Consider the following 16,323-nt stretch of genomic DNA (forward strand, 5'->3'; position numbering starts at 1 on the left):
CAGCAGCTTATATCCGTTCTCTCCACACCAATTATTAAAACAAGACCACCTTACTCACCGCTCGTCTCCCAACTCTCTCTCCCTTTGCAGACCTCGCTGAACCACGCCACCCTCGCCACAGTAATTTATTCCTGTGATCACAGCTGAATTTTAGCATCATCACTCCAGTCTTCAGTCACATGATCCTTCAGAAATCATTCTTATATGCTGATTTGCTGCTAAAGAAACATTTGTTTATTATCAATGTTGAAAACAGTTGTGCTGCTTAATATCTTTGTGGAAACAGTGATAAAGAGCAGCATTTATTTGAAATAGACATCTTTATTCTGACTTTTGATCACTTTAATGCATCCTTGCTGAATAAAAACATTACTTTCTTAAAAAAAATGTTTTCACAAAAAGATTAAGCATTCATATAAAACTGTTTTCAAACCAAACAAAAAGTGTGCTTTAGTGTTGTTTAAAATAAATGTATTGCTCTGACATTTTGATCTAATGCAATTACATTCAAATACTTTACGTTTTTCAATTTAAAAAAAGATGTTCTCTTTCTACCTGCATGGATTGTATTACTTTAATTATAGTGGGAGCCACTTGCGTCCGCAAGTCTTGATGAAGGATGAGGATGAACATGTATTTTCTCCTCATATTGCAAGATATACAGATCCATAATTTACAATGGAGCAATGATTGCCAATCCATTATTTCTTTAAGAGCATCCAATGCTTTGTTATTGAATGCTCAGTTTTTGCGGCGGAATTATAACATGCCTTTGTTCCTACACTCTGAGAGGAACTCCAAAGCAGTTTTTTTTTTTAATTACCCATTGATTTGTGCATAAGTGGCTCATCTGTGTGCGATTGCAGAGGCCAGATGGCACACTTGTTCTCCTAAAGCGTAACAAGGTACATCATGCATCTTTTTAATGGTTAAACAATGAAGGGGCGATATACAACAGTACAAAAGACTTTAAAGTTGTGTTTAAATGGTACAAACTGCCTTGAGTTATTTACACATTGAAGAGACTGAAAACAAGAAAACAAGAACATGGAATTATATTGAAAATGCAGAGCGGGATATTTTCCAAACAAGTCAAGATGAGGAAGAAGTTTAGTTGGTTACAGTTACCGGAAACTCTTTACAATAAGGTTTCATTTGTTAACTTTAGTTAACTAACAATGAAAAGCACTTCTGAAGCATTTATTATTCTTAGTTAAAGGTGCAGTGGGCGAATTCTGAGAAATATTGTTGATGCAAATGTATTGTTGACTAATACATTATTAGAATCAAAAGTTGTATCTGTTCATATTATTTAATGAACCTGAGGAGCTATGAGCTAACAATGAACAGTTTCTTTAAATTCAATTAATTTAAATTCAACATTTAAAATTGATTAAATTAAAAGAGTAATAATAAATACTGTAACAAATGTATTGCTTATTGTTACTTAATGTTAGTTAATGCATAAAAGTTTATTTGGACAGTTTTTACTTTAGAAATGAAAGGTAATAACAATAAGGTCCCATTAACCTTATTGTCATTACCTTTCATTTCTAAAGTGAAAACTGTACAAATAAACTTTTAGGAGTAATTCAAACCATATCAATAAAATTATTTACATCATCTTGCACTTGCATGCAGATGTTTGTCCAATCAAATGCTCTCTAGAAAGATGATGCTTCTCCACCTAATGCTGTTAAGCAAACTAAAAGATTTTGGCTATTTAAAAAAAAAAAGGGACAAGTACTTTTTTTTATCTGGTTTCAAAATAAGAATAAAGAAATGCACTGATTTATTTGTCATTATGGATATTCTTATCTTTTGGTTTCTCCATCTAGTACGGGATGTTTACAAGCAAAACAAGAACAAGTCCTTCTAGCACTCTGCTGTGCTCTAAAAGCCACTCCATAGTTTTAGAGTACAAGGTTTCTTTGTTAGACTCTAAAAAGCAATTTGAGTGCTTTATTGACCTTGCTGAGCAGAACATATTAGTTGATGTTTAAGAGCAAAAACGAAGCTGTACACTGAACACCTAAACCCTCACTGAAGAGCTTTCCGAGATCTCAGAATAAGAACCCTTTGGGGCACTTTGTATATTTTGAATGAAACTGTTTATATACTGTTGTATATATAACTGATATTTTTATATATTTTATTATGTGTTAATCTATACCGTGTTCTGAGTTAAAGACAAATTTCCCAACCTGGGACTATAAAATATAACCTAATCTAGCCTAACTAACCTGTGAGATAGCCTTCACAATGTCCAATTTATGGAAAGTAATGTGTTACGTTACGTTTGTGTTACTTTTTCTTATCTGGGCTGGGCTTGCTTGTTTGTTTTTCATTAACAAAAACGTTATTCAAATGTAAATGCCCCTTAACACCAAAAGTGAAATGAATAAGCCTCAGGCTGAAGGAAAGGCAAATTCACATCTGTACAACTCAGACAAGAAAGTTCAGCGCTCTTCAACAATAAAAACAAAAAATAAAACACGAATGGGATGTTTATCTACAGTTATTTTTGCTTATTAGTGTGGTCGAATTGGATCATCGAAGGTCAGCAGCAAAGACATTGCTTATTAAAGTGAGATTAAATGCATAAAGTATATTTGTGCTATTTAACATATTTAATTTGTGCAGGTTCGTGTAATACTCGGTATGAAAGCATCCAATTACAACAAAATTCGGTCTTTGTAACATCTGACACTGTCATTTATTGCAGTATTCCAAGCATTTCATTAACTCAAAACCTTTTGGCAGGGAAATCAAATTCCATCCATCCATCCATCCATCCATCCAACTGGTATTTCAAATCCATCCATCCACTGTATCTATCTATCTATCTATCTATCTATCTATCTATCTATCTATCTATCTATCTATCTATCTATCTATCTATCTATCTATCTATCTATCTATCTATCTATCTATCTATCTATCTATCTATCCATCCATCCATCCATCCATCCATCCATCCATCCATCCATCCACCCAGCATTTCAAATCCATCCATCCACTGTATCCATCCATCCATCTGGCCATCCATCCATCCATCCATCCACCCAGCATTTCAAATCCATCCATCCACTGTATCCTTCCACTGTATCCATCCATCCAGCCATCCCTCCATCCAGCATTTCAAATCCATCCATCCACTGTATCCTTCCACTGTATCCATCCATCCAGCCATCCCTCCATCCAGCATTTCAAATCCATCCATCCACTGTATCCATCCATCCATCCATCCAGGGCTGCAAGAATAATCGTATTTTAATTATGATAACAATCTGCTTCTTTCGATTAATTAAAAATAATCGTCTCGATATCGTCTCGCTGGTTATTTGTCCTGAAAATGTTTTGACAATTTTACATATTGTCATCTTGCACTGGTAACATTGACAAAAAAAAAAAAAGACTGTAGACTTGGAATTAACCCTTTCCCCCCGTTATTATTTGATTCAGGGGACCGGGCACCAATTATCTTGCCAGGAGAGAAACTAGAAAAGGTGTTGTATTCATGCCAGGCTTCTGTGTTTCCGTGTTTCTCTGAGTCACTCAGTACAGTAAGATTGAGCTTAAATACATCACCGAATGACTTTCAACGTCCTTGTAATGTAGAAAAACATGTTGCTTAGGCTTTAAAAATGGAACGTATATGCCATGCAAACACATGGCACAGTCTTCTTTCTATATTAAGAAACTATCTTTGGTGTATACATTCATACATTTGCATCAGTGGAAACATCTCTGCTCAGTGAACATGTTACACACACCTCTAAGCAAAATATAGCTTTCCCCCTGTCTGACATGTGATCCTCACATGGACTCATGCTATCTATAGTATGCACATGCATTCAAACACATGCATTTAAAACTCCATAAGATTATACAACTGATTGTGAATATGAATACAGAATAATAATACAGATACATATATTAAATGTCTTCAATGACAATATAACCGGAGATGGTTTTCGTCTCCGTTATATTGTCATTTTCTGCTCAACAGGTGTGGCACTCAAGCTTGTGTCTGCAGCAACTTTCTGCATGTTTCCTATAACAACGTCTGACGTTTTACTTGGAGTAAGGAAGTCACATAGACCACGCGAAATCCGATCCGATCAGAGCAGCCAGACTTTTTGAATAGGTTTTCAAACCACATGAGAATGTAGCTCGAAAATAATTAGTAAAAATCACATTTCATGTGATTTCATCCGGTCGGATTTCAATCAGATATGCAAAAAAAATCGTATTTGGACTGAGAGTCTGAATGTAGCCATGTGGTTTGTAATAAGTCCAAATATGAATCTCGACTGTATTGTTTGTGATCATGGTTGGTAAATAAATGCCCTTATGCAATAGAAAGTAATTTTGAATGATTGGAATTAAGTACAGAACTAAGAACTATCGTGCAGTCTGATTCATCTGTTGGGGGATTTGGATGCCAAAAAGTTTTAGAAATTAAAAAAGTACATTTATATAGTCAGCATATCACTCTATAAAAAAATACTAACATCTTGGTGAACACTAATTTCAGAAGTACAAACATCACAAAGTTTTCCCATCAAGTTCTTCCTCAAGACCCCGCGGGTCACCTGCTTGAATCCTGCCATCTAGTGGAACAAACCCACTAATTTCTCATGAGATGAGTGGAGCAGAAGAGTGCTGTTAATCAGGTAATATTGTTCCTGAAGCAAAGAATGGATTTCTTCACATAAAGAACATTGAAGTGGACTAATTCTGTGCAATAGCACTGCATGAAGAACAGACTGAATTCTAAATTGAAGACTTAAATATCAGTCTGTTTTTCACGCAAAATTATGGTATGACTTTGGAGAAATAAGATCATTTTTGGAGCTTGACGGACATGGTCACTATCTGTCACTATGGAAATGAGCAGTATGCATTCTGTGCTATGTAGAACAACCTTCTATACCTGTGCGCATGTACAGCATACTCACGTAAAGCAATTAATGTTCTATAGCAAATCTCGCTTGTGTGATTGGTTAAATCTTCCCCAAATGTCCAGCTCTAATCTGTTAAATGGCATGAAGATATTAAAAGGCATGAACTAGACTAAAAGGCTTGAAGATATTGAGATATTATAAACAACATCATGATTTTCTGTAATGCGGCTTTGAATAAATTTGATTTGACTTAATGTGGCCAATAAAGACGGCTCAAGAAAATGAACCCCCTTAGATTTGTTTAAAAAGGAGATATATGAGTATTCAAATATCCTGCAGCCTTGTGGAGATGGGATGACATGATGCCCTCAGGATAAGCAATAAATCACCCATAATCAAACTTGTCATCATTTACTGACCTCAAACCCGTATAACTTTCTTTCTTTCTTTACAATACAGTGAAAATAGACACCATTACCGTTTGTCCAGCTCCAAAAGCCACTATAAATTAGTTCATAAGACTTGTGTGATATCTTCCAAGCGTTCTAAGGCCATACAATAAGCTTTATGTGAGGAACATCCCAAAAATGTAATTTGCTATTGACTGAAATCTTACCTTCCACCATTGCTCTCAATTCTCCCAGACATTTAGACCTGACACAATCATAATGCACGTGAGCTCCCATTCAGGTCACTCTTTTAAATGTCTCACTCAAGGGCACAAAATAATCACACCATCATCTCTTTTGGGAACAGTTTGTTAAAGTCTTAGAACCTTCCAAACCTCTTGCTGGCTTTATCTGAATGTGTGAGATATTCCCGAACTCCCGATATACTGACTTCACGAACCGGAGCATCATGGATTCTGAATCCATGATCCGTCCGCTGAAGGATTCAATTTATACCAGCATGCTTTAAAAAACACAACAAAAAGCCTGCTGAGCTTCAGTGAGAGCTTGCATTTCTACTCACGTCCAGCTGGTTTGACACTGAGATATAAGTCTGGCCCCCAGAAAGCATAGGTCATAAAAAAGAAGTGTGCTTAGTTGAATTAATTATGGGCTTGTAGAGTACTGCAAATCTTAAAAGAATATATTTTTTAAAACTGTACTTGCAGACAATATAATATTAATAAAATACTTAAAGTAAGTCCACTTTCATGACTAACACTCTTACACTTTTAAAATGGCCACTTCTAATAATGTTACATTTTTACTTTAAAGTGTATTTTAAATAATTATGTTTTAATAATCTGTTGTGCATTAAAAAATACACATTTTGATGTTGACTAACATACTAAAGCACATAAGATTTAGTTTATAGATAATTTGAACTGTAATGTGTGCATTTAAAGCTAATATATTATCATTATCACTTTATCATTACAAATGCGTATTTACAAATATATTAAAATGCATGACACAAGTTTCAGTAGAACACATTAACCATTACAAAAACAATATAGGTAATTATATTACATATAAAGATGTTCTACTTAAGTGGGTTAAAACGCTTTTAAGTTCAAATAACTGCATTTAAAATAAATGTAACTATAGTTCATGTAATTACAAACAACATGCAAATAAGTGTCAAAAACATAACATTCATTTCATGCTTAAGTATATTCTTTTAAAGCAATTGTTTTCATAAGTACTATTTTTAAACTTCTACTTTTTTATAGAAGAAAACAAATGGGGATAATTAACTTGAACTGTTTATTCAACTTAAATTTTTCCTTGGTTTTAGCCAGCTTTTACAGAATGATGAAGTCTATATATACTGTATATGCACGTTTTCTGTGATCATCTGTCTCAAAGCATTCAGCCTTTCTCAATGCCACTTTCACAATTGTCTCTTGTTCACTGCTGCTATAGTCACACACGGCACGGCAAACACAGGAGTTGTCTCGCATCCGAAAGAAAATGAACAAACACTGCTGTTCAAATTACACTAGCTGCATGCACTATTTATTTATTTTTTAGATGAAAAAGCCTCTTCTTCAAAGTGTCTGTAAACACTTTTGTGTCCAAATGGTAGTGTTTCGTCTCCCATTTGCTTTGACAAAAACACGATAAACACAGCCTTTGAAACTAATGTGAAGCATGACTGACGGCCACCTCTTCGCGGCCCACAGCACCTTTTCAGTGCCAGCACTGAGATTATGTGGAGGCATTACATTGCTATCACTAAGCTTTACACACAAACACAGAGCACCACTCAGAACAGCGCTCTCCACAATGCAAACAACAAAAGAGATTCTGAATTGTGAGAAAGCTTTCTGAAATCAGCTTGGAAATCTTTCTAGGAGAAGCACTTTGACAGCAGGGTTTTACATTGATCAAAGAGCATGTCAAAGTTGGTTGTGTATAAAAATTGTATTGAAAAAAAAAAAAAACCCATCCAACAATGGCTATGAGAAGAAAAGAAAAGTCGAACATCAAAATAGTTTTTATTATCCCGCAGGAAAAAAAATAGTTTGATCGCTGTACAAGATGATTTAAAAATACATCATACTGTATATAAATACATGGACATATAAACTGACAAATTATTACATATTTTCATGATAACAAGCACACACTCCATATTGCAAATTTTAAAAGTATGTGAGTGTATTTGCTTAGCTACACTTTAAAGTCACCATGAAATCAAAATTGACAATTCTTATTTTTTATGCAATATTTCAGTATTTATTATAAGTGACTTATCTGTGCACATTATTATTATTTTTAATTCATGTGCCTCGTAATCTTGAATTAAAATAACTTCCCCTCCCTTTGCAGCGACATATCTTCTCTGATGATGAGGGCGGGGCAACCTGTCACTCACATGAGATCCACCAATAGCAAACCACAACCATCCAATCAATTCCACAAGCCCCGCCCTAAATGTGTTCTTGTTCGAGAAGCTGTTTCACTCGGATATACAGTTGTAATCGAAACGCTATCACTTTCAGCTGTTTGCAATGAACAAATCAAACAAAAGTAATTGAAATAGCTCAACACAACAAATGTTTCAAGTGGTTTCCCCAAATTCAACTGGAAATGCAACTTTTAAAGGAGTCATAACCTCGTATTACCTTGGATACCCACGCTCTATTATAGTCTTTCAGGCCCTTCTAAAAAAGAAAAGTGGAAAAAAAATAAACACAGAGCTCCTCTGACCCTTATTTCTGAAGGCATTATTGTCTCGCGAGATCTGATGCGATATTTTGGCTGTCGTGGATGGTCATTTTAATAATGCAAATGAGGGGCGCGTTGATTGGTGGCAGGAAGGAGGGGGGTTGACACCGCAGGTAACTTCAGCATATCATTACAAACTGACATCATGGCGCAAGTTGTGAATGAACCCGACCTGGCTGCGACCTACGGAATTCAACCGTATATGCATGAGCCAGACTCTGAACCTGAGCTGGAAAGGGAAGATGTAGAGTCGATGGAAGGACGTCTACATCAAGATGTCTCTGAATGGTAAAGACAATCATTTTGACTGAGACATACATTATACCTTTTATTTAATGTAGATTACATTAACGGAGATGTAGTCTACTTTTTTTATCAGCTTACAGTGGTTATTGAGATCAACGTTTGCTATCATGTGGTGTTTTTGCCTTGTTTCACGTTGTGGTTTTTTAGACATTTAATATTTTTGATATACAGCATAGGTCTGCGGTGTCCATATATGGTATATCCTGCCCCGTCTTGACGTCAAGTCGGGGCAGAAATTAAAATCTCGTATTTGAGTGCGCGTGCACGTGGGCTGGTTTACGAACCCAGGGGTAAACAAACGCTTCACTTTTAAATATCGGCTTCCCGGCCAGTGTATAATCGTTAGGCAATCATAACATACATTGATTCTCGTGGAAAAGTGAAAATTACAGGTCATGACTCCTTTAATTGAAAATGCAACTGTTTAACTTTTAAACAGCTGAAAGTCTGTAAATTTAGCCAATAAACCTGAACCTTTGAAATCGAGGTTCAATAATTCCGATTACAACTGTATGTCACAATAGAGAAGAAAAGACTATCACTACTGCTGACTTGATCGTTTTAAAAAGTTTTACAAAATCTGACATCCTTTAAAATAAAAAAATTAAAAAAATTAAATAAAGCTTTTTGGTGATGTTTATTAATTTGTCCTATAAATTCTCTTTTATGATCTGCAGTTGTAGTTTAGTTTAAACACAATAATATAACATTTTCTGTAGTAAAATGGCTTGCTAAACGTGTGCGTGTGTGTGTGTGTGACTGGTGCTTTCGGGTTAGTTAAGTCTCTTCTCTATCCTCTTATGACTCTCATACATAATTCATGCAAAACCTCCACACATCATAGGCTCTCAACCTGTTTTCTGTTTGCTTTTGTATAGAAATAAATCACTAGAGATATATAGCTGTACTTGCAGTGTATTATACATAAATATCCCATTATATGTTTGAAATAGTGTATTATACTCTATACATATAAACAGTGCATGAGAGATACTAGTAGAAGCTATTCTCTTCCCATTCCTAAGGGTCTACTCAAAGGACTGTGTGTGAGAGACAGAGAGATAATAGAGCGGCATATGAAGTGGGGCAAATATTTGCTGCTGGACTGGAAATAGCCAACAGCCAATTGAAACATATTTTGAGATTTTGGTGCAATGTGATTCTCGTGCGTCACAGATTGTGAGAACATGCATTGAATTAATTCACACTACCAGTCGAATGTTTGGATTAATTAACATTTTAATTAAGATTTGTAAGGTTTGTGTAAGAAGTCTCTTCTGCTCACTAAGGCTGCATTTATATAATTGAAAATACAGTAAAAAACTGTAATATTGGGTAATATGATTATAATTTAAAAGAACTGTTTTCTATTTGAAATTTTAAAATGTAATTTATTACTGTGATGGCAAATATTCTGATTTGGTGCTCAATTAGTAATTGAAAAGCATGAAAGTTACGCTCATTGGTTCCCGCCATCCCAATTTCCATCAAATTGGTCTTGGAGACTCAAAGTAAAGCGAGGAACCTTTTGAGACTAGTTTTTTTATTTGATTGTTTTGTTCGGAGTACAGTTAAATCATCCTTTTTTTTCCACCTCAGAAATATATCAAGATTGCATCCAATGATACATTTCTAAATCCACACTAAACAAACTGCAATATGTGCAAAACTCGGCCGCCAGGATATTGACTGGGTCCAGGATATGCGATCATATCACTCCAGTTTTGGAATTCTAACACTGGCTCCCAGTCAGATTCCGAGATGATTTTAAAATTATGATGTTGACATATAAAGCATTGCATGGCTTGGCTCCACATTATGTTTCTGAATTGTTAAAGTCCTATACCCCAAATCATAGACTGCGATCTTCACAATCCAACTTGTTGGCTGTTCCTCATACACACTTAAAGCGGGGCTCAGTAGCTTCGGGATTTCTTCGCTGTATTCTCGCTTTTTGCTCGCAGGTTTCTCTCTAGAGCTCCCCCCACAGCTTCGGAATAGATATTTGACAACACTGTTGTAAAAACTCGTTGGTGATTCTCAGACACCAGAGGCTAGTAGATCAACGACATCAAAGCAGATGGGACATTCTTTAAAACGTCTTCTTCATTCGGGTTCGAACAGCGTGAGGGAGCGCAATAATGACAGCATTTTAGCAGATTTCTTTTGGCCGTAAAGCAATTGTTTACATCGCGAGACCTGATATCACGCGAGACTTCCTGACGCGGCTGCCGGCGGCCTGCCGCCCCAAAGTTGCAAGTGCGTATTTTCCGCTCACGGGCACCAGGGGGGTGCGAAACGACCACCATTCAACCCGAAATAAGTAATGTAACCATTCCAATGACTCCGAAGCTGTTCAGTTAAGGTAAAAAAGTTACTTAGTTCACCTTTAAGATCTATGGCTGACAGGGCTTTCTCTTCATATGCTCCTGCCCTTTGGAATTCTCTGCCTTTTGAACTTCGGGAAGCTGAGAACTGACATTTTTAAAGGTTGACTTAAGACATATTTTTTTAAACTAGCATTTGTTTGTTGATGTTACTTTCATTTCTTGAGCTATTTATCACTTATTTTGTGTACAGCGCTTTGAGAAGCTGCTTTTAAAGACGCTTTTTAACGGGATTTAATGCTTCAATTTAATTTATTTAATTCTTGTCAATTTAATGCATCCTTGCTGAATGAAAATATTAATTTCTTTCTTTTTTCTTTTCTTGGTTTCAACAAAAATATTGAGCAGCACAATGTTTTCAATATTGATAATAATCAGACATGTTTCTTGAGCAGCAAATCATCATATTATACTGATTTCTGAAGGATCATGTGACACTGAAGACTGGAGTAATGATGCTGAAAATTCAGCTTTGATCACAGGAATAAATTACATTTTACAATATATTAAAATAGAAAACAGCTATTTTGAAATGGTAATAATATTTCCCGGTATTACTGTTTGCACTGTACTCTCTTAAAACCATTAAAAAAAAATGTAATTATTCCAAACTTTTGACCAGTAGTGTACATGAATTAGATTGCCATGTTCCGGTAGCTCAACTTATCAAGCTTAACACTAGCAACACCAAGGTCATGGGTTCAGTTTTCAGTGAATGCATGTACTGACAAAACATCACTCTGGATAAAAGCATTTGTCAAATACATAAATGCATGTAACATTTTATTTCTTTCTTTCATAGGTTCAAACTGGCTTTCTCCTGCAAAATAAGCCGTTTTTTTTTTTTTTTAAAGAGCCCATTCCAATTTAGCAGAAACGGCCGATAGCATCACCGACCTGCTTTAAACGCTGCGAGGTTAAGCAGTATTTGCTTAATGTACAATTACTAAGAGCATTTGTATGATTGGACAGTAATCCCCGGCCGTCACAGCAAATGGCCTCTGGAGGTTTTATTTTTAGGCGTATTTGAGAATCATAACGGAGGTTTTAGTCAAAGAGACCAACGTGAAATGGAGGGGAAAAAATGCTACGTTTTGTTTGCTGTTCATTCAGACACTGTAGTTTTAATCTAGTGAAGAACTATGACTTTCCTCAGTATTTTATTTTATTTTCCGTTACAAATATCTAAACATTCTTAAATCAAGATAAATTTACTTGGGGAGCAAAATTACTTCAGATATGAAGTCTTACATTCTGAAAAATTTATAAAAATGAAGCAAATTTATGCTTAAAACAAAAATATATCTGCCAGTGAGATAAGCAAAAATAATCTTGCTTCCTTTTGAAGTAAATTTTTTCTGACACCTGTTAGCAGATTTAGTTTCTTCTTGGTTTAAGCATAAACTCATTTTTTCAAGTAAATGTGTCTTGATTTAATAATGTTTAGATATTTGTACTGTATAACAAGAAATACAATTTTTTTATTTTTTTTTTGCCTTAATACTAATATGACTTGAGATTTCAACCAGTTTAAACGATAAATGAGATGTGTATATGTGATGGATAAAAAGTATATTGACGGAAAATAAAATCTCAAAATCAAAACAGGGGTTGATGCCAAAACGTAAGCAAATTATTCAAGACTGGGGTGGACCAAAAGCAATAGTTTAATAGTAAAACCCATACTGATCAAAAAATAACCATTAAAAACCCCTGATTTTAGCCTCCTACTGGAAAGTCGTCTAAAAAAAAAAGGAAACCCACAGGTCATCAGGACCAAATGAGACCAAGTTTGTGACCATACTGACACTATAGACAGGGTTGGAAAGGGTTATGTGGGAGGTTTTTGGGGAGAAGTGCTTTGTTGACAGAATGACTAACCTGCTCCGAGAGGTTCTTGGAGCGCAGGAAGAAGCCGAGAAGACATCCGATAACCACGGCCAACACTGAGAGGATCAGCAGGCCGTTCTGCTTACAAACCCCTTTCACTCGCACCCACACTGCATCCAGCGCCACGGCCATCGTGTGTCCCACGTCCACAAAACACCAGCCACACTAGCAGATCTCCATATATCCACCACCCAGATCCAGATGGGAGAACGACCCGCGCAGATGCACCTTGGACAGAGCGTGAACGAGAAAGATAATTGCAGTTTTGCTCAGAACATGGGTAAAACTCTCATACTCTTTCTTTCTCGTCTCTCGTTCTTCCCTATGCAGCGATAGACTAAGAAGACCATCACACTTTTCAAGCCTCCACTATTTCCAGCCCATTCGGGACGGATCAGCTCCGCCCACCTTCCAGCTCAGCCAATAGGAAGCGAGCAACAGTTGGTGTTGTGCACAGTGCAGGCACCATCAATCCTATTAGCAAAAGCACGCTGTGTAAAGGGGTCTGTGGCAGGATTACAAACACAGAGCATCAAATGTAGATGAAACTGGCTGGATCTATTTATAAATGACACTGAATGAAGAGAAATGGTCTCATTTATGGGCGTGTGGATGTTTACAGATGCATATCTTTGTGCATTCTTCAGAGGGGAATGGGAGTTTGAGGTTAAAGTGCAACAGATTTTGAGCTGATTCGTAATGACTTCACTTTTATTAGTAGCATAACCATTTAAAGAGCTGAACATGCTATTTGTAACATTGGATATGTAGTTCCAATTCTACAGGAATGTGCATAGCATATTTAAGAAATTGATGTATGATATATGTATGAAATATTGAATAAATAGTCTTGTAAAATGCATGTAAAAAAAAAAAAAAAAGGAATGGTAACACCTTAGTTAAGGGTCCAATTTTCACTATTAACTACCGGTAGTTGCTTATTAGCATGCATATTACTAGGATATTGACTATTTATTCTAAGCACATATTAATGCCTTATTCCTACATCCCTTAATCCTCCCCAATACCCACACTTAACAACTACCATACCAACTATTAATAGGCAATAACTATGAGTTTATTGAGGCAAAAGTCGTAGTTAATAGTTAATAGTGAGAATTGGACCCTAATCTAAAGTGTGACCAAAGTTAGGATGCATTAAAGTAATCAAAAGTAACAGTAAAGCCATTTATAATGTTACAAGATTTCTATTTCAAATAAATGTTTTTCTTTTTATTCTATTCATCAAAGAATCCTGAAAAAAGTGCATCTCGGTTTCTTGAGCAGCAAATCAGCATATTAGAATGATTTCTGTGATGATGTTGAAAATTCAGCTTTGATCACAGGAATTAATTACATTTTACAATATAGTCAAATAAAAAACAGTTATTTTAAATTGTAATAATACTTCACAATATTACTATTTTTGCAATTCAGCATTGGTGAGCATAACATCTTACCAACCCTAAGATTTTTACCAGTACGTGAATAAAAGAGGCAGCAAAATGCCAAACTAAAATAATATATAGTATGAAAAGTGGTGTACGCAATCTGCACAGTCAGTGATTTTTTGCACAGGAGATCAGAGAATCACAGGAGCGTTAGATGACATAATCCCGGCACACCACACACATCTCCGCTCCTCATTCACAATTAATCCAGAGCACTGAAGGCTAAGCATTGCACTCCAGCTGTCTTATTCATCAATGATTCTCGAAAGGGGCACAAGCGCTGGGTCAGTCGCTACACAGAACGAACAAATGAAGAGCTTTTAGTGGAAGAATGTGTTTGATAATGTGCCTTTCAGATTCTTCATTTAAACCCGCTGAACCCTGTGAGTCACGACTCGTATATGAACTAGCCTCACAATACTCATGATGATGGTACTAATGTGACAGCTAAAGGTTCATTTGAGACCAAAATAAACTTCAACTAAACCAATGTGGTAAACCTGCCAGAGCATCTTCGAAAGTGGTAATGATTCATTGCTAGAAATACGTTATACATACTGTACATTCCGCTTCACGTCAGACATAATTTGACTCTTTGCCTTAAAAAGGAACTGAACGCATTAATGCATTAACTATAGCATTTTCATAATAAAGGTTTAGTTCACACAAAAAATTTTATTCTGTCAGTAATTACTCACCCTCATGTTGTTCCAAACCCGTAAGACTTTCGTTCTTCTTCGAAACACAAATGGAAGCTCTTTTTACTAAAATCCGAGAGATTTCTGTACCTCCGTTGACAGCTACCACACTGACGTTTCAAAAAGTTCATGAAGATTTCGTAAAACGAATCCAACTCAAACATCAGTTATGGTAAACGGAAGCTCAGTTCACTTGCGAGAACCAATGAGATTCATTCTCGTGTTACGCAGCACGTTTGAGCTTCAGCAAGAACCAGTGAAGTTTGTTCTCACGAGTCGAGCAGGTTCATTTCAGTAGCTTCTGTTTATGTACGCTGATTAATGTTTATATGTGAATGAAAGCCTAAATTAAATCTGTTCATCATATAATAATGCATCAACCAGCAGCAATATCACCCTGTAGCACTGTAAGCGTGGACACTATACTGTAACAAGCACCGTCCTTCAGATGAGACATTAAATTGAGGTCATGACTCTCTGTGGTTATTAAAAATCAAACGAAGTCTTTCGATTAAAAAAAAGAAAAGAGTAGGGTTTAACCCTGGCATCCTGGCCAAATCTGCCCATTGGCCTCCCGATATATTCATTGGCTTCATCCCTCTGTCTCCTCTCCACCAATTTATTATAAAGTGATCAAGTCTCATCAGAAGAATTTGGACTAAACCGCTCATTTCATATGAGTTCGCTTTACAATCTCTATATGAACTTTTTAAAGTGTCAAATGGCGCTTTTCCACTGCATGATACGGCTCACTTAAATAGTACCACCTCGGTTGAGGTTCCAAGCGAGCCGTACCGATACTAAAATGTGACGTGTAAACATCACAGATCACTGATTGGTCAGAGAGAATCGTCACTACCAGCATCATTGGATTTGCGACACGAGACACCAAACCGAACAAACTTCTTCGTCTTGCAGCGAAAAACATCCACATGCCGAGAATCAAGAACACCATTCCATCGATATGCTCCATTGCTCCTGTGTTATGGATTTGTTTGTGTCGCATTTACGATTATGTAACAGCAGTACAACGGTGCAACTATACACCGTACAACTATACAACAGGCGGTCCAACTATAACGATCAGTCTATAATCCCACCTACTTTGAAGCGGTACTAAACTGCAATAGAAAAGCAAACCGAGCCGAGCCGAGACGTACCATTCAGTGGAAAAGCGCCAAAAGTGGTAGTTGCGTAGGTGTCAATGGAGGGACAGAAATCACTCGGATTTCATCAAAAAGATCTTAATTTGTGTTCCGAAGAAGATAGAAAGTCTTTCATATATATATATATATATATATATATATATATATATATATATATATTTATATTTATATTTATATTTATATATAAATAATTGTTACTTTATATGGCTCAATGCTTAAAAAATGCATGAATTCTTTTTATTTTCAGTTGTTTATCAACAGGAACTTTATTCAATTCAAAACTCTGTCATTATTTACTCACCCTTATTTCAAACCTTTATGACTTTCTTTCAT

The 16,323-nt window shown here is 36.0% G+C and overlaps 1 protein-coding gene across 1 annotated transcript in view; it reads right to left on the reverse strand.

Annotated features, from left to right (window-relative positions):
* The window catches only part of slc1a7b (solute carrier family 1 member 7b), a 59,955-nt gene extending 43,632 nt beyond the window's left edge, over nt 1-16,323 (reverse strand). Inside the window, exons 1-2 of the mRNA XM_084427419.1 lie at nt 16,292-16,323; nt 12,667-12,903 (exon numbers count right to left, since the gene is read on the reverse strand). Coding sequence (XP_084283545.1) covers nt 12,667-12,807 — 141 coding nt within the window. The 5' untranslated portion in view covers nt 12,808-12,903; nt 16,292-16,323. The remainder of the gene's footprint in view (nt 1-12,666; nt 12,904-16,291) is intronic.

Source organism: Rutilus rutilus, assembly GCF_951802725.1.
Source record: "Rutilus rutilus genome assembly, chromosome: 13".
In the NCBI taxonomy this organism is placed as follows: Eukaryota; Metazoa; Chordata; class Actinopteri; order Cypriniformes; family Leuciscidae; genus Rutilus; species Rutilus rutilus.